Source organism: Hemicordylus capensis, chromosome 5 (assembly GCF_027244095.1).
Source record: "Hemicordylus capensis ecotype Gifberg chromosome 5, rHemCap1.1.pri, whole genome shotgun sequence".
NCBI classification, from domain to species: Eukaryota; Metazoa; Chordata; class Lepidosauria; order Squamata; family Cordylidae; genus Hemicordylus; species Hemicordylus capensis.
In genome coordinates, this window is record NC_069661.1 from 22219278 (window position 1) to 22232440 (window position 13163).

Below are 13163 nucleotides of genomic sequence, written 5' to 3' on the forward strand. Positions count from 1 at the left end.
CATCCAACCTCTGTTTGGGAACCTCTAAAGGAGAGCCCACCACAGCACAAGGAAAACTGTTTCACTGTCAAGCAGCTCTCACAGTTAGGAAATCCTTTCTAATGTCTAACCTAAAGCTATCTCCTTGTAATTTCAACCCACCGGTTCTAGCCCACAGGAGCAAAAGAGAACAAATCTGCATCATCTCCTATGTGACAGCTTTTCAGATATTAGAGGAGGACTGCTTGAAAATTCTGCAGTCAGAATAAAACATTTTAAATTCCTCCACATAAAAGATGTCCTAATCAGTCTCAACCTTTAGTTTGCCTTCTCCCACTCCTCACTGTCACACCAGTATCACAGTCAGTCTCAGTCAGTGTTCCCGATAACAGGAATTCCTAGATGTTGTTCACTACAACTCCCAGAATCCCCAGCTGCAATGGCCTTTGGCTGGGGAGTGTGGGAGTTGTAGTCAACAACATCTACCCTGTTTCCCCGAAAGTAAGACCTAGCAGTAGTTTCTGATGTACTGCTAATTGCCCTAGTGCATTTTGGGGGGCTAAAATTAATATAAGACACTGTCTTATTTTCGGGGAAACACGGGTAGGTATCCCTGTTAGAGGGAACACTGGTCTCAGTAGTGGTTGAGTCTAGACCAGTTCAGGGAGATTCAAGCCCCATTCAGACATTATGCTGTAAATAAGTACTGATGTCTGTACACACGTACATATTTTATATAAATGACTGCACATGCTTTCACTTTAAAAATGAACCAGGATACAGGCCCCCTCAAATGCAAGCTACAGAAAGGAAGGGCCCCACTATGCATGCATTAAACACAATGTGTGCATAACTGTACAGGCACACCAATCTAAACAGATTGGGACCACCTCACCTAAGAGACTGCCTTGCCTCTTATGTCCCTACCCAGACCCTGAGATCTTCTTCAGAGGCCCTGCTCCGAGGACACCTGCCAAGGGAGGTGAGGCAGGTGCTTACTAGGGAGAGGGCCTTTTTGGTGGTGGCACACTGTTTATGGAATAGCCTCCCCTGTGAGATTCACCTGGCACCATCACTTTGTTCTTTCAGACACCAGTTGAAGACCTTTCTGTTCACCCACACCTGTTAAAAAGTTTTTTTAAATCAAATATTGTAGTTTATTATAATCTTTGTTTTGTTTTAATTTACTGCTACTACTACGAATATTTATATACCGCTCTTCAACCAAAGTTCACAAAGTGGTTTACACAGAAAATTAAATAAACATAAACAAAATGATCCCCAAAGGGCTCACAATCTAAAAAGAAACGTAAAGCAGATACCAGAAGCAGTCACTGGAGGGATGCTGTGCAAGGGCTGGATAGGGCCACTTGCACTCCCCCTGCCAAACACAAGAGAATCACCACTCCAAAAGGAGTCTCTTTGCTCAGTTAGCAGGGGTTAATGTCTTTTAGTTGCATGTTTTATTCAACTGTTTTATTGTTTTACTTTGGGAGCCACACAAAGAACAACTATTATGGGGAGGCCAGCATACAAAGTAGAATGATTAGTATTAGCAGTGATTATTATTTATGAGCTCTGTATGTCTGTACAATGTACATATACTGTATACGTACTGAACATGACATGCAAATAGGGCTTCTATCTACGGGCTATCAGCCATGACAAAAAAAAAAAATGGTACGGCCACACTTATTTATACCATTTCAAGCCCACCCTTCTGTCTCAATATGAATTACTCAGGCGTCTCACAAAGGATCAGAACACAATCATAACGACAAAGAAACTGAAAATACAGAAATGACCCCCTACAGAAAATAATGTAAAAGTGCCGCTGGTTTTATTTTATTTTTTAAAGCCTCTTCCCAGCACTGACATGAGTAACATAAGAAGCCTTGAGCTAGGTGGGAAGAGTCCTTGCTTCACTGGCTAATCACAAGGTGAATCACAAGTGTGACACACAAGGTGGGGCCCCCAAAACCACTGGGTAAGGCAGTAGTTGCTTGTTCTAATGATCCAGGGGGCATCAAACAAGACACAGCTGACTCTGGCTCCCGACAGCAGAGGTTGTGCCTCTCTCTCCCATTCCGCCCCACTGTTAAGAGCCACACTGCTTGCAGGCTGGCCATTCACCAGGTAGAACTGTGCAGGCCTGGAGCGGGAGAGGCAGGCACAACTGCTGGGAACCAGAAGCCGCTGCACCTCCTTGGGCGCCCCCTTGGCTTGTTAGGATGAGTCGCTGCTGCTGGGACAAGAACTGCAATAGGGCACTTGGAACTACACAGGGGGGCAGAGATGGCCTCTAGGTCTTAAGTTTTAGACCAGACCTAGTCTAAAATAATCCGACAAGGGTTCATATAATTAGTTCTGTCATTTTTAAAGACGGCGAGCCCTTAGGGATAGGGGCCAGTGTTCCCTCTAACAGAGATTCCCAGATGTAGTTAACTAAAGCTCCCATAATCCCCAAGCAAAAGCCATTGCAGCTGGGGATTCTGGGAGCTGCAGACAACAACATCTGGGAATCCCTGTTAGAGGGAACACTGATAGGGACCGATCTTCTTGGTCCCTGTAAAGTACTATGTGTTGGAGATAGAGTTCCAGTGCACCAACCTTTTGCACCGACTAACTAATGACCACTAGGGACATTGGGAGTAGAGGTGGCTAGTGAGAGTCTCCTTACCTGTCCCTGCTCCTCAGGTACTTCCTGTATGTATGTATGTATGTATGTATTCATCTGATTGATTGATTGATTTCTATACCGCCCTTCCAAAAATGGCTCAAGGCAGTTTACACAGAGAAATAACAAATAAATAAGATGTATCCCTGTCCCCAAAGGGCTCACAATCTAAAAAGAATGGGGGTGGATAGGGCCAGTTACTCTCCCCCTGCTAAATAAAGAGAATCACCACGTTAAAAGGTGCCTCTTTGCCAAGTTAGCAGGGAGAACTGTAGTGAGTACGTTCTCTTCCTTTCCTCCTAGAGAGAAAATGGAGACATCTCTCTCTTTCTCTCTACCTATTCATTATATAGCTGATAGATAGGATAGGTTTTTCCTGACTCAAATATACTTACCTAATAAATCAATTTAGTTTTTAGACTCTACAGTTATCTCCATGCATGTTCCTTAAATAGCTGCAACAACTAAATTCTGCGCTCTGTAACTGGAGTGGTAACTTCCTTGGCACTTTGCTAAAATAATCACCAACACCAACACCATGCACACAGCACTGTGTTGATGATGGTGATGGTGATGATGAAGCAGCTAAGATTTGATTCTATTAAATGACACTACATAATACATACCTTGGAATCTGCAACCTTAGACAAGTCCAGGTCCCGAATGATCACGTTAACTCTCTCCAGTTTCTCCTCAGAGCTCATGGAAGAAGGCAGTCGAAGGGCTGCTGAGAACTCTAAGTTTTCTCTAACTGTCAATGTTCCCATCACTATGTCTTCCTTGGAGATGGGCGAAAAAGGGTTTCGGTTGAACATTATACTAGCTTATATCACCGTTTCAGAACTGTTAGTCTGCACTGATACTATTATGAGGATACTACTGTTGTTGTGTTAAATCAGGGGCCCCCAACCTTGGGCCCCCAGATGTTGGACTACAACTCCCACCATCCACAGCCACAATGGAAAGGTCATTGTGGCTGGGATTGATTGGGGTTGTAGTATATAACACCCAAGGATGGGAGCCTCTGTGTTAAGTGAAGAGGAAACTATTTTGTTCTTTTAAGATCACATTCACTTGCTAAAGGGTACTGATGGCAGGTTGATGTCGCTCAAGGTAGCTGAAGGTGCTTGAAGAATGGATTTTAATGGCTAGAAGACGTTTCTTTCATAAGCATTGAGGGCGAGTGGCTATTAGCTATGGAACATCCCACAAAAAGGGGATGCTAGAGGGAAAACAATGAATTATGAAACAATACTCCTCCATGAAATTCACAGCAAAAGAACACAACATCAAAATATGCTCCAATTCAAGATGTCAGATTCTACATCAGTAAATACTGCAAATTCTAACAGCATGATCTGAAGGCATGTGATGAGTGATTCTCATCTGGCCAGTGCATGGACTGCCCATAATGCCTTGCATCCTTGGTGCACCCCCTCAGTTCGATCCTAGAAGGTGAGAAATCAATGCAATAAATGGACCATCTTGTCTTTCTGCTGGGGGCAACAGAGATGTGGCTCATAATGGCAAAGGGAAGGATAGGAATAGGCAATATGTTCATTATGGCTTGACTTCTGATAACATGAAACTGGAAAAAGCAAGCTCCTTCTATCACTGAACATTGGAGGAGCTAATGCACAAGATGACGTATTTAAAAAAGATTCGGGAGGAATAGAAAGCTATGGATTTTTTAGACAACTGGCACCCTTATATTCAGCACTTGAATAGACTCAATCCCCAAGAGCATTTCCAGGTGGGGCTTTTAGCTCACTTCTCCTCCAGAATGGAGGGTGTGCGTTCACATATCGGAAAGATTACCCCGAAGTCCCTGCGAGCTATTGGGGAGCACTCCACACACAATTCAGGTTTTCCATTAGGCATTGGAACATAGCCCCATTTATATTGGGAGTTTTATGTTGTTTTGCGGGAGCAAATTCGAACTTGCAGTAAAGCCTCGCAGCAAACCTGCAGTAAATTAGCCTGCTATCTGAAAATGCTTCAAGAGAACATAAGGCAGGAATGTATAAGATGGGTTTATGTTAGACAAGATCTTATTTAATCTATAAGCCCTTTTCAAGAGTTAAAAAGCCATGGATGCTGTTCCCAGATACAGTGCCCACAGGAGCGTGCCAGCCATGCCAACTGTGGACTTTAACCACACCCTCCCATTCTCCATGCATGCAGTTCTTGCCTGCTATGTGCCTAGCATTCAACTGCACAGGGAGGATCTCTCCCTGGGTGCTGTGCTTATCTCTGCAGACAAACCTATGCGTGAAGAATGGGGCGCATGGTTAAGGGGTGCAATGACACAGGGGCGGGGCTCACTGATGCACTCTTGTTGGCGCTTTAATCATATACAGCACACATGGTTGGATAATACCCGTTATTCTCAATTGCACAGGGGGCAGGAGTATCATATTGTCCAAATCATTCCCCTTCCGATTCACTGAGCTGTTCCACGCATTTTATGTACGGAGAGGAGAGCTGGTCTTGTGGTAGCAAGCATGACTTGTCCCCATAGCTAAGCAGGGTCTGCCCTGGTTGCATATGAATGGGAGACTTGATGTGTGAGCACTGTAAGATATTCCCCTCAGGGGATGAAGCCGCTCTGGGAAGAGCAGAAGGTTTCAAGTTCCCTCCCTGGTTTCTCCAAGATAGGGCTGAGAGAGATTCCTGCCTGAAACCTTGGAGAAGCCGCTGCCAGTCTGTGAAGACAATACTGAGCTAGATAGACCAATGGTCTGACTCAGTATATGGCAGTTTCCTATGTTCCTATGGATTGCACTTTTATCTCTCTCTCTTTTAAACTATTCTGTCATTTATTTGTATACGCATGAACAAGTGCAATCCATGAATACATAAAATGCGTGGAACAGCTCAGTGAATCGGAAGGCAACTAATTTGGACAATATGATACTCCTGCCCCCTGTGAAACTGAGAAGTGCATGCACATCTCTGCCCAGTTGGCTTGCCATTCCTGCTGCAGCATAATCATGTGGTGAAGGAATATCTGAACCACGAGTAATTGTGCAATGGAGAAACTGCTTTAATGTAGTATATCAACCATGAGATTACGGGCAGTTTGAACTTTCTGACCAGTGATCCCTGTAAGAGGGATTCCCAGATGCTGTTGACTACAACTCCCACCATCCCCAGCTGCAATGGCCTTTAGCTGGGGATTATGGGAGTTGTATTCAAAAACATAGGAAGCTGCCTTCTACCGAGTTAGATCATCAGTCCATCTTGCTCAGTATTGTCTACACAGAATGGCAGCGGCTTCCCCAAGCTTGCAGGCAGAAGTCTCTCTCAGCCCTATCTTGGAGATGCCAGAGAGGGAACTTGGAACATTCTGGATGAAAGCGTGCAGGTGCTCTTCCCAGAGCAGCCCCATCCCAAGGGGAATATCTTACAGTGCTCATGCATGTAGTTTCCCATTCAAATGCAAGCCAGGGCAGCATAGCCAAGGGGACGACACATGCTTGCTACCCAGTGGTGCACCTAGCTGATTTTGGCACCCATGAGCCCCACTGCCACCGCAAAGCCCAGCTGTGCCAAACCACAGCTTTTCTGTAATTTTAGCCGCCATGAGCGGGGTGAGGGGTGAGCTGAACAGGCCTCCCCCCCCCCCGCCCCGTGGCAACGGAGGGTGGAGCGGCCCGCTCGGCCTGTCTGTCCAGTCCAGCGGCCCTCGAAAACTGTGAGGCGCGCCTGCGCAGTTTGAATACATCATTGCAAGCCCGTGACATCATGGGCTTGCAATGATCTATTCTAACTGTGCAGGCACGCCTCACAGTTTTCAAGAGCCACTGGGCTGGACAGACAGGCCAAGCGGCCGCTCCATCCTCTGTTGCCACGGGGCGGGGGGGGGGGGAAGGCCTGTTCAGCTCACCCCTCACCCCGCTCATGGCAGCTAAAATTACAGAAAAGCCACAGTTTGGTGCAACGGCAGGGCAGCAGCAGAGCGGGTGCAGGGTGGCAGCAGGAGGCACACACACGCCCGGTCTTTGGAGGCTACGGACCTGGGCCCCAATGTCTGTGGGTAAGAATACCTCTGTTGCTACCACAAGACCAGCTCTCTTCATCTGGGAATCGCCCTTACAGGGAACACAGGTTGGTTTATGAATACAGGGCAGCAGGAACATCATATTGGATGAGCCGCAAGACATTTATTTATATCCCGCTCTTCCTCCACGGAGCCCAGAGTGGTATACATGTGTTTATGTTTATCATCACAACGACCCTGTGAGGTAGGTTAGGCTGAGTGATAAGTGATTGGCCCAGAGTCACTCAGTGAGTTTCAGGGCTGAATGGAGACTGAAATAATGGTCTCCCCAGTCCTTGTCCAACACGCTAACCACTACACCACACTGGCTCTCCCAACATGCATGCATTCAGTGCTGATTTTGTGGTGGATGGCCAGTTGTCCAAACCAGCCCAAAGTTAGAACTTATGTACAGTGACTACAGTCTTTATTTACCTGTACCACATATCCGGACATACATTTAAAATGTGGAGGCTGTGGGTAACCATTGACCAAAATCTCTCCAGACAGTCCTTTGGGGTCTTTTCTTGTAGCTAAAATATCCAATAGCCTAGGGGGGGAAATCAACTCATAATATGATTTTACGTTCATCCTGACTGAAGTTATTCTGAAAAAAATATCTTGTCTTCAATGGCTTTTTCTCATTACATATATAAACGAACACTTGTGTGCCACTTTTGTATGCTGCTTTTCAGCCCAAAAAGGCTTTCTGAGTGGCTCAAAATGATATTAAAGTGCATAACATTTATAAAGACGACAAAATCAAAACACAGCAACCAATAAATAGCAACAAAGAATAATCAAATAAGATATCAAGCAGCAATCATAAAGCAATCTAAAGAGAATCTATCGAAAGCTGAAGGCCCATCAGTTTTCTAGAGGCCGAAAGGGAAGGGGTCGGGCAGGCCTCTTGTGGGAGGGAGTGCCAGAGCCCGGGTGTCACAGGCAGAAGATCCTGTGGTAAAAACTAAATCTAATATTGCTACGTTTATCAATCGACAACACTTTTAAAATTATGTTAACACTTACGAACTTTTGCCACAGCCAGTGGGTCCTAGAATTGCATTGAGACCAGGTTTCATCACACCACTGAAACAGAAAATCCGTTTGTCACTAGTCTGTTGTTTAATCTATAAATATGTTCCAAGAGCTTCAAGGCTTTGTCTTTCTCCTAGACACAGTCCATTATTTAGAAAGGCCAAGCACTTTCCCCACAGTTTCAAAATGAAGCATCTTATTTCTGCCCGCCCACGCACCTCCGCTCAATATCAGCAGACAAATGGCACATGAGGTTAGAATTCATAGGTCAGAAATCATCTCTTTAGCTTTGGTTTAGCTCTCCTAAATAAATCTTTAACTGAAAAATCTTGAATCCAGAGTCCAGTTTTATTTGGCACCAGGCAAATTATTTATTTATTTAGCTAACTTATGTCTATACAGCCCAAAACCTGCATCTCTGGGCGGTGCACAACAAAACAATACAAATTAAATAAAATTAAATAAAATTAAAACATTAAAATCATTTAAAACCCCACATTAAAAACTATTAAAACTATAAATCTAATGCAAAGCCTGGGTGAACAAATATGTCTTCAGTGCCTTTTTGAAAGTTGCCAGAGATGGGGAGGCTCTTATTTCAACAGGGAGCACATTCCAAATTCTGATTGTCATTCAGGATGGTAGAATGGAAAATTAACAGATCCAACTTTTAACATAGCACAGTCCAATTAGGGAGCCTCCTGCACAAGCACCACTAAGGAAAACTGGACCTGCATAAGAGTAAGGCAATGCTCCCGAGTCAGGATACGGATCCACCTAGCTCAGGGTTGTCTACAACCCTGAGGAGAGCTGGTCATAGGAGAGGAGAGCTGGTCTTGTGGTAGCAAGCATGACTTGTCTCCATAGCTAAGCAGGGTCTGCCCTGGTTGCATATGAATGGGAGACTTGATGTGTGAGCACTGTAAGATATCCCCCTCAGGGGATGGAGCCGCTGCTCTGGGAAGAGCAGAAGGTTCCAGGTTCCCTCCCTGGCTTCTCCCAGATAGGGCTGAGAGAGATTCCTGCCTGCAACCATGGAGAAGCTGCTGCCAGTCTGTGTAGACAATACTGAGCTAGCTAGACTAATGTTCTGACTCAGTATATGGCAGTTTCCTATGTTCCTACACCAGGGCTTCCCAAGCAGTGGTTTTCCAGATGTTGTTCCAGATGTGTTCCCATCATCCCCAGTCACAATAAATTGTAGCTAGGGATGGTGGAAGTCCAGCAACATCTGGAGTCCCATAGGTTGGGAAGCCCTGGTCTCCACAGATTGGCAGGAGTTTCTCCAGGGTTTCCAAGAATAGCATCTCTCAGCCCCACCAGGCTGTTTTTCACACACGGCTTTTAGCTGGCATCTCCTCCTGCATGCACAAATAACATTAACATCTGAAAAGGGCTGTGGTGAGGGCAGAAAGAGCCTCCACCGGAGCCACTCTGCACCCTGCTCTCAGCACAGGATTATACCCCATATCAGCAAAGAATAAGCAAGATTACACACCCCAGATCAGCAAACGCTAGTAATTAAAACTCACCTGATATTTTTCAAGATCTCTTTTCTAACTGTTTCGCGCATGCCAAAATAGCCAGTCTTTAATTCCATGCAGTAGCTGATGTTGTGAAAGGTCATGGTGGTTCCTTCAGCAAATGTGGAATCGGAACAGATAATTGTTTTCTTCGGCAAATTGCTTGAGCTCCGATCAAAGTCTTTGCCCAGGGTCATTTCAATACTTCTCATAGCTGGGATAATAACCGCCCTGAGCCGTTTTGGAAGGGCGGTATATAAATCAAATCAATCAATCAATCAATCAATCAAATGCCACTGCAGTATTAAACAAAGCATTGACTAGAAACATCACCATAAGCTCATAATACCACACATGAAACTAAGACAGGGGTTCTCAAACCTGGGTCTCCACCCCAGGTGTTGTTGACTTCAACTCCCATAATCTCAGCCACAATGCCATTGTGGTTGGAGATAGTGGAGTTGAAGTCCAACAACATCTGGGGACCCAAGTTTGAGAACCCCTGAGCTAAGGACCCTTGGAATAGTACTTTGAAATTACAGTTACTTATGGTAATTCTATGATAATTATTCCATTTCATTTTTATCCCACCTCTTCCCCAGTTGCTCAGGGCCATCACCACATCTTCTGGCAATGAATTCCATAAATCAAGTATGTGTTGTGTGAAGAAGCTCTTTCTTTTCTCTATCAGAATCCATCCATTTGACTAGATGTCCCCTGTTCTGCCCCAAGAGGCTGTTGTCTTGGTTGGTATGCTACCCCGCCCCCCCCCCCCGCCAGCCTCTATATTTAGAAATGTTTTAGTTTCCCTTTGATGAGCAATTAATTAGACCTTTCTGTTTGTTATGAGGCTGTAATTGAATATCCCTAATTAGTAGCTTTACTCTTGGTTAGCATAAGCTTGAACCGTAGCAAGAACACTCTCCTAAATCCAACTTAGAGAGCTACAGCTTGGAAAGACCTATTCTCGCATTATCTTTTCACCTAAGCCCTATTCAGATATTACTAGATGGGCCAGGCACAGAGCATCTGTGCCTCTAGTTTCCCCTGCCTGCCCGCCGCTGCCAATTTCTTTCCCTGCCCACCAGCCACCACCACTTGCTTCCCCCACCTGCCCTCCTGCCCACCACCGCTGTTTTCTTGCCCTGCCCGCCGCTGCTGTTTTCTCCCCCTGCCGGTTTTCTCCTGCCCACCCCCACCATTTTGTTTCCCTCCCACACGATTTTGTTTCCCGCCTCGCCTCCGGCACCGCCGCTTTCCTCTTCCCCTGCTGGCAGCTTGCTCACAAACTCTTGAGAGAGCTGCCACACATGGGATTAGCGCCGGATATGCCTAAGAGAAGTATCTATCTATCTATATAATTCTCCTGGGTGTGCCTTTCGAATGTGTGTCCCGGCAGCCCAGCTGATTGGCTGGGCTGCAGGGGCGCCTGATTGGCTAAGGCTCACCCAGGAGAATTGGTGGCTGGGCAGCTGCGAAGGCAAGGCAGCGGGCCTGGCCCGGGCCCCAGCCGCGGAAGAATTGGCTTGCCGGGCAGCCGCGGCGGCAGTAGTGGGCTATGGTCGGGCAGCCGCGGAGGCGAGATGAGGCGGCAGGTCCGGTGTGTTGGTGGGTCCGGTGCAGCCGCGGAGGCGGCGGCAGGCCCGGATGCAAGGTAGCAGCGGACCCGGCCGTGATGGCGGCCGCACTCGGCCAGGCCGGAGACTGAGGCGGGAGGAGAGAGAGGTAGCCAGCCCCAAAGAGCGCACAGATGCTCTGTGCGGGGTCGGCTTGTATACAGATATTCCATGCGCATACACGTGTCTGTACACAGGTATACTTTTTTCTGTGAATGACTGTACATTCATTTTAAGAGTGAACCAGGGTACAGGTCTCCTCAGATGCAGGGTACAGATAAGAAATGTACCTGTGTTGAACATAGCACATGGATTACTACATATGTGTACAGATCTGTGCATGTGTACACTGTACACAGATTGTACATGTGCTGAACATAATGTGTGGAAAAGGCTCTAATCCAGCCTCTTTCCATCTTAGCCCTATTCAGACATTAAGTTGTGCATGCATACAAGTGTCTGCACACGTGTCTTTGTGTGTGGATGACTGTACATTGATTCATTTTAAAATGGGCAGGCACAGTAGATGATAGGAAGTGTTCTAATGTATATGTGTACAGATCTGTACATGAGTACGCAGACAGTACACGTGTGAATTATGTGTGTACATAATGTGCAAATAGGATTCTTATACACCTCATTGATTCCATCCAAACCCATCCTACCTCGTCTCATCTGCCCAATTCAAGCTTGTTAATCTTTCATTTACCATCTTCCCACAGCCAAGTATTCAGCCCCCGGCATTTACAAGAGGTTTGTGTTTAAATTATGCTTTCAATGGAACTGAAGATTGTTCATCTGAACCTGTGAGACTGAACGTGAGCTTAGCTAACTGGAGAGACATACTGCCTTAACATGCGTTGGGGCCAGAAACCCCCAATTCCAGTCCAAATTTGTTTATTTGGTTTTTGGTTTTATTGTTAGATTTATATACCAACTTTAATAAAATTATCCCAAGGGCGGGAGGACCTATTGTCCTCACACAATGCTTACGTTTATCAATCTCTTTCATATCTCCCCCACACAGTCATCTTTTTTTTCCTAAATCAAAAAGCTTCATATGGGAGGTACTCCAACTTCTTGATGATTTCGGATGTCTGTTTCTGTATCTTAATGATTTTGGTTGTCCATTTCTGCAGCTTTTCTTGCACAATATCTTTTACGATACGAAGTAACCAGGACAGTCTTCCAAATGTGGCTACAGCACAGATTTTAAATCTTGTTTTAACCTGCTTGTATTAGTGAATTTTGTTTGGCTAAACAAATACACCTGCTGACAGATAATTGGATGTTCCTAGTTGCTAATATGTTTCTTGTTATTCTTCTGGCGCTTTAGAAGTAAACTCAAAGAGCTGCTTCTCATTTTGCAAGTTGGGAGTGCTTAATGCTGAGTTATAAACACAAGAATTGCTTTTAGAATCCCATGCTATGTGCTATCTAAGGATTAATGTTAATGTTATTTACTTCTCTCAATTTTCCTATTGTGGGAATAACATGTATTACAAGAACTCATTTTCTACCTAAGAACACGTAATTCTTCCCCCATTCATAGCTATTGTTACTACTGTGCAAGATGCAGCTGCATGGGCTTCATGCTAGATATATCTGCAATATAATACGGCAAAGTTCCCACCCTTGGGTCCCCAGATGCTGTTGGACTACAACTCCCATCATCCCCAGTCACAACAGCCAAAGATGATGGGAGCTGTAGTCCAATAACATGTGGGGACCCAAGGTTGGGAACTCCTGTACGACTATAGGCTTTTCTTTTGCTCCCCTTCCCCATTCCTCTTATCCTTTATACTTTATTTAATTCTTTGGGATCTATGCATTTCCCCACTTTACAGGTCCTGCACATAATACACATTGATCCAGGTTTTTTTCCCCCATAAGAACAGCACAAAGAAAAAGGCTTCCCACTTCTCCCACAACAGAGATGTCGCCATTTTGCAAACCATTTGATTTCCTTCTATGTGTGTGTGTGTGTGTGTGTGTTTTCAAGTCCTTGGAGGCTGTGTACTTTATGCACAAGAGCCAGACTTTCTAAAAAGTGTATAAGGAGCTGTCTTACATGAATAATCTCACCCAGTAGTGTCTTTCTCTCCAGTGTCTGAAGGAGGTGTACACTTTAAAAACTCAGAGCATAAACGTGGCTCATGCATGTATTCAACGAGTACCCTCATCAGTGAGCAGCGACTGGTGCAACACTTCATTGTGACAAATTTGGGTTGGCCTGTGAACATGCAGAACGGCCACTGCACCAAAAGCGAAGGCAGCTAGGACACCTT

The 13163-nt window shown here is 45.3% G+C and overlaps 1 protein-coding gene across 7 annotated transcripts in view; it reads right to left on the reverse strand.

Moving 5' to 3' along the window:
• LOC128328414 (broad substrate specificity ATP-binding cassette transporter ABCG2-like) overlaps positions 1 to 13163 on the reverse strand; it is a 46188-nt gene that overhangs the window by 32328 nt on the left and 697 nt on the right. For 6 of the 7 annotated variants that reach the window (XR_008309194.1, XR_008309193.1, XM_053258389.1 and 3 more), the window contains exons 2-5: positions 9269 to 9490; positions 7728 to 7787; positions 7134 to 7248; positions 3283 to 3435 (exon numbers count right to left, since the gene is read on the reverse strand). Coding sequence is in view for 5 of the 7 variants with exons in the window: in XM_053258389.1 (XP_053114364.1) it covers positions 3283 to 3435; positions 7134 to 7248; positions 7728 to 7787; positions 9269 to 9490 (550 nt within the window). In the remaining 2 variants the exon portion in view is untranslated. Of the gene's footprint in view, positions 1 to 3282; positions 3436 to 7133; positions 7249 to 7727; positions 7788 to 9268; positions 9491 to 11868; positions 12074 to 13163 lie in introns of all 7 variants that reach the window. The other variant, XM_053258387.1, reaches the window with a different exon arrangement.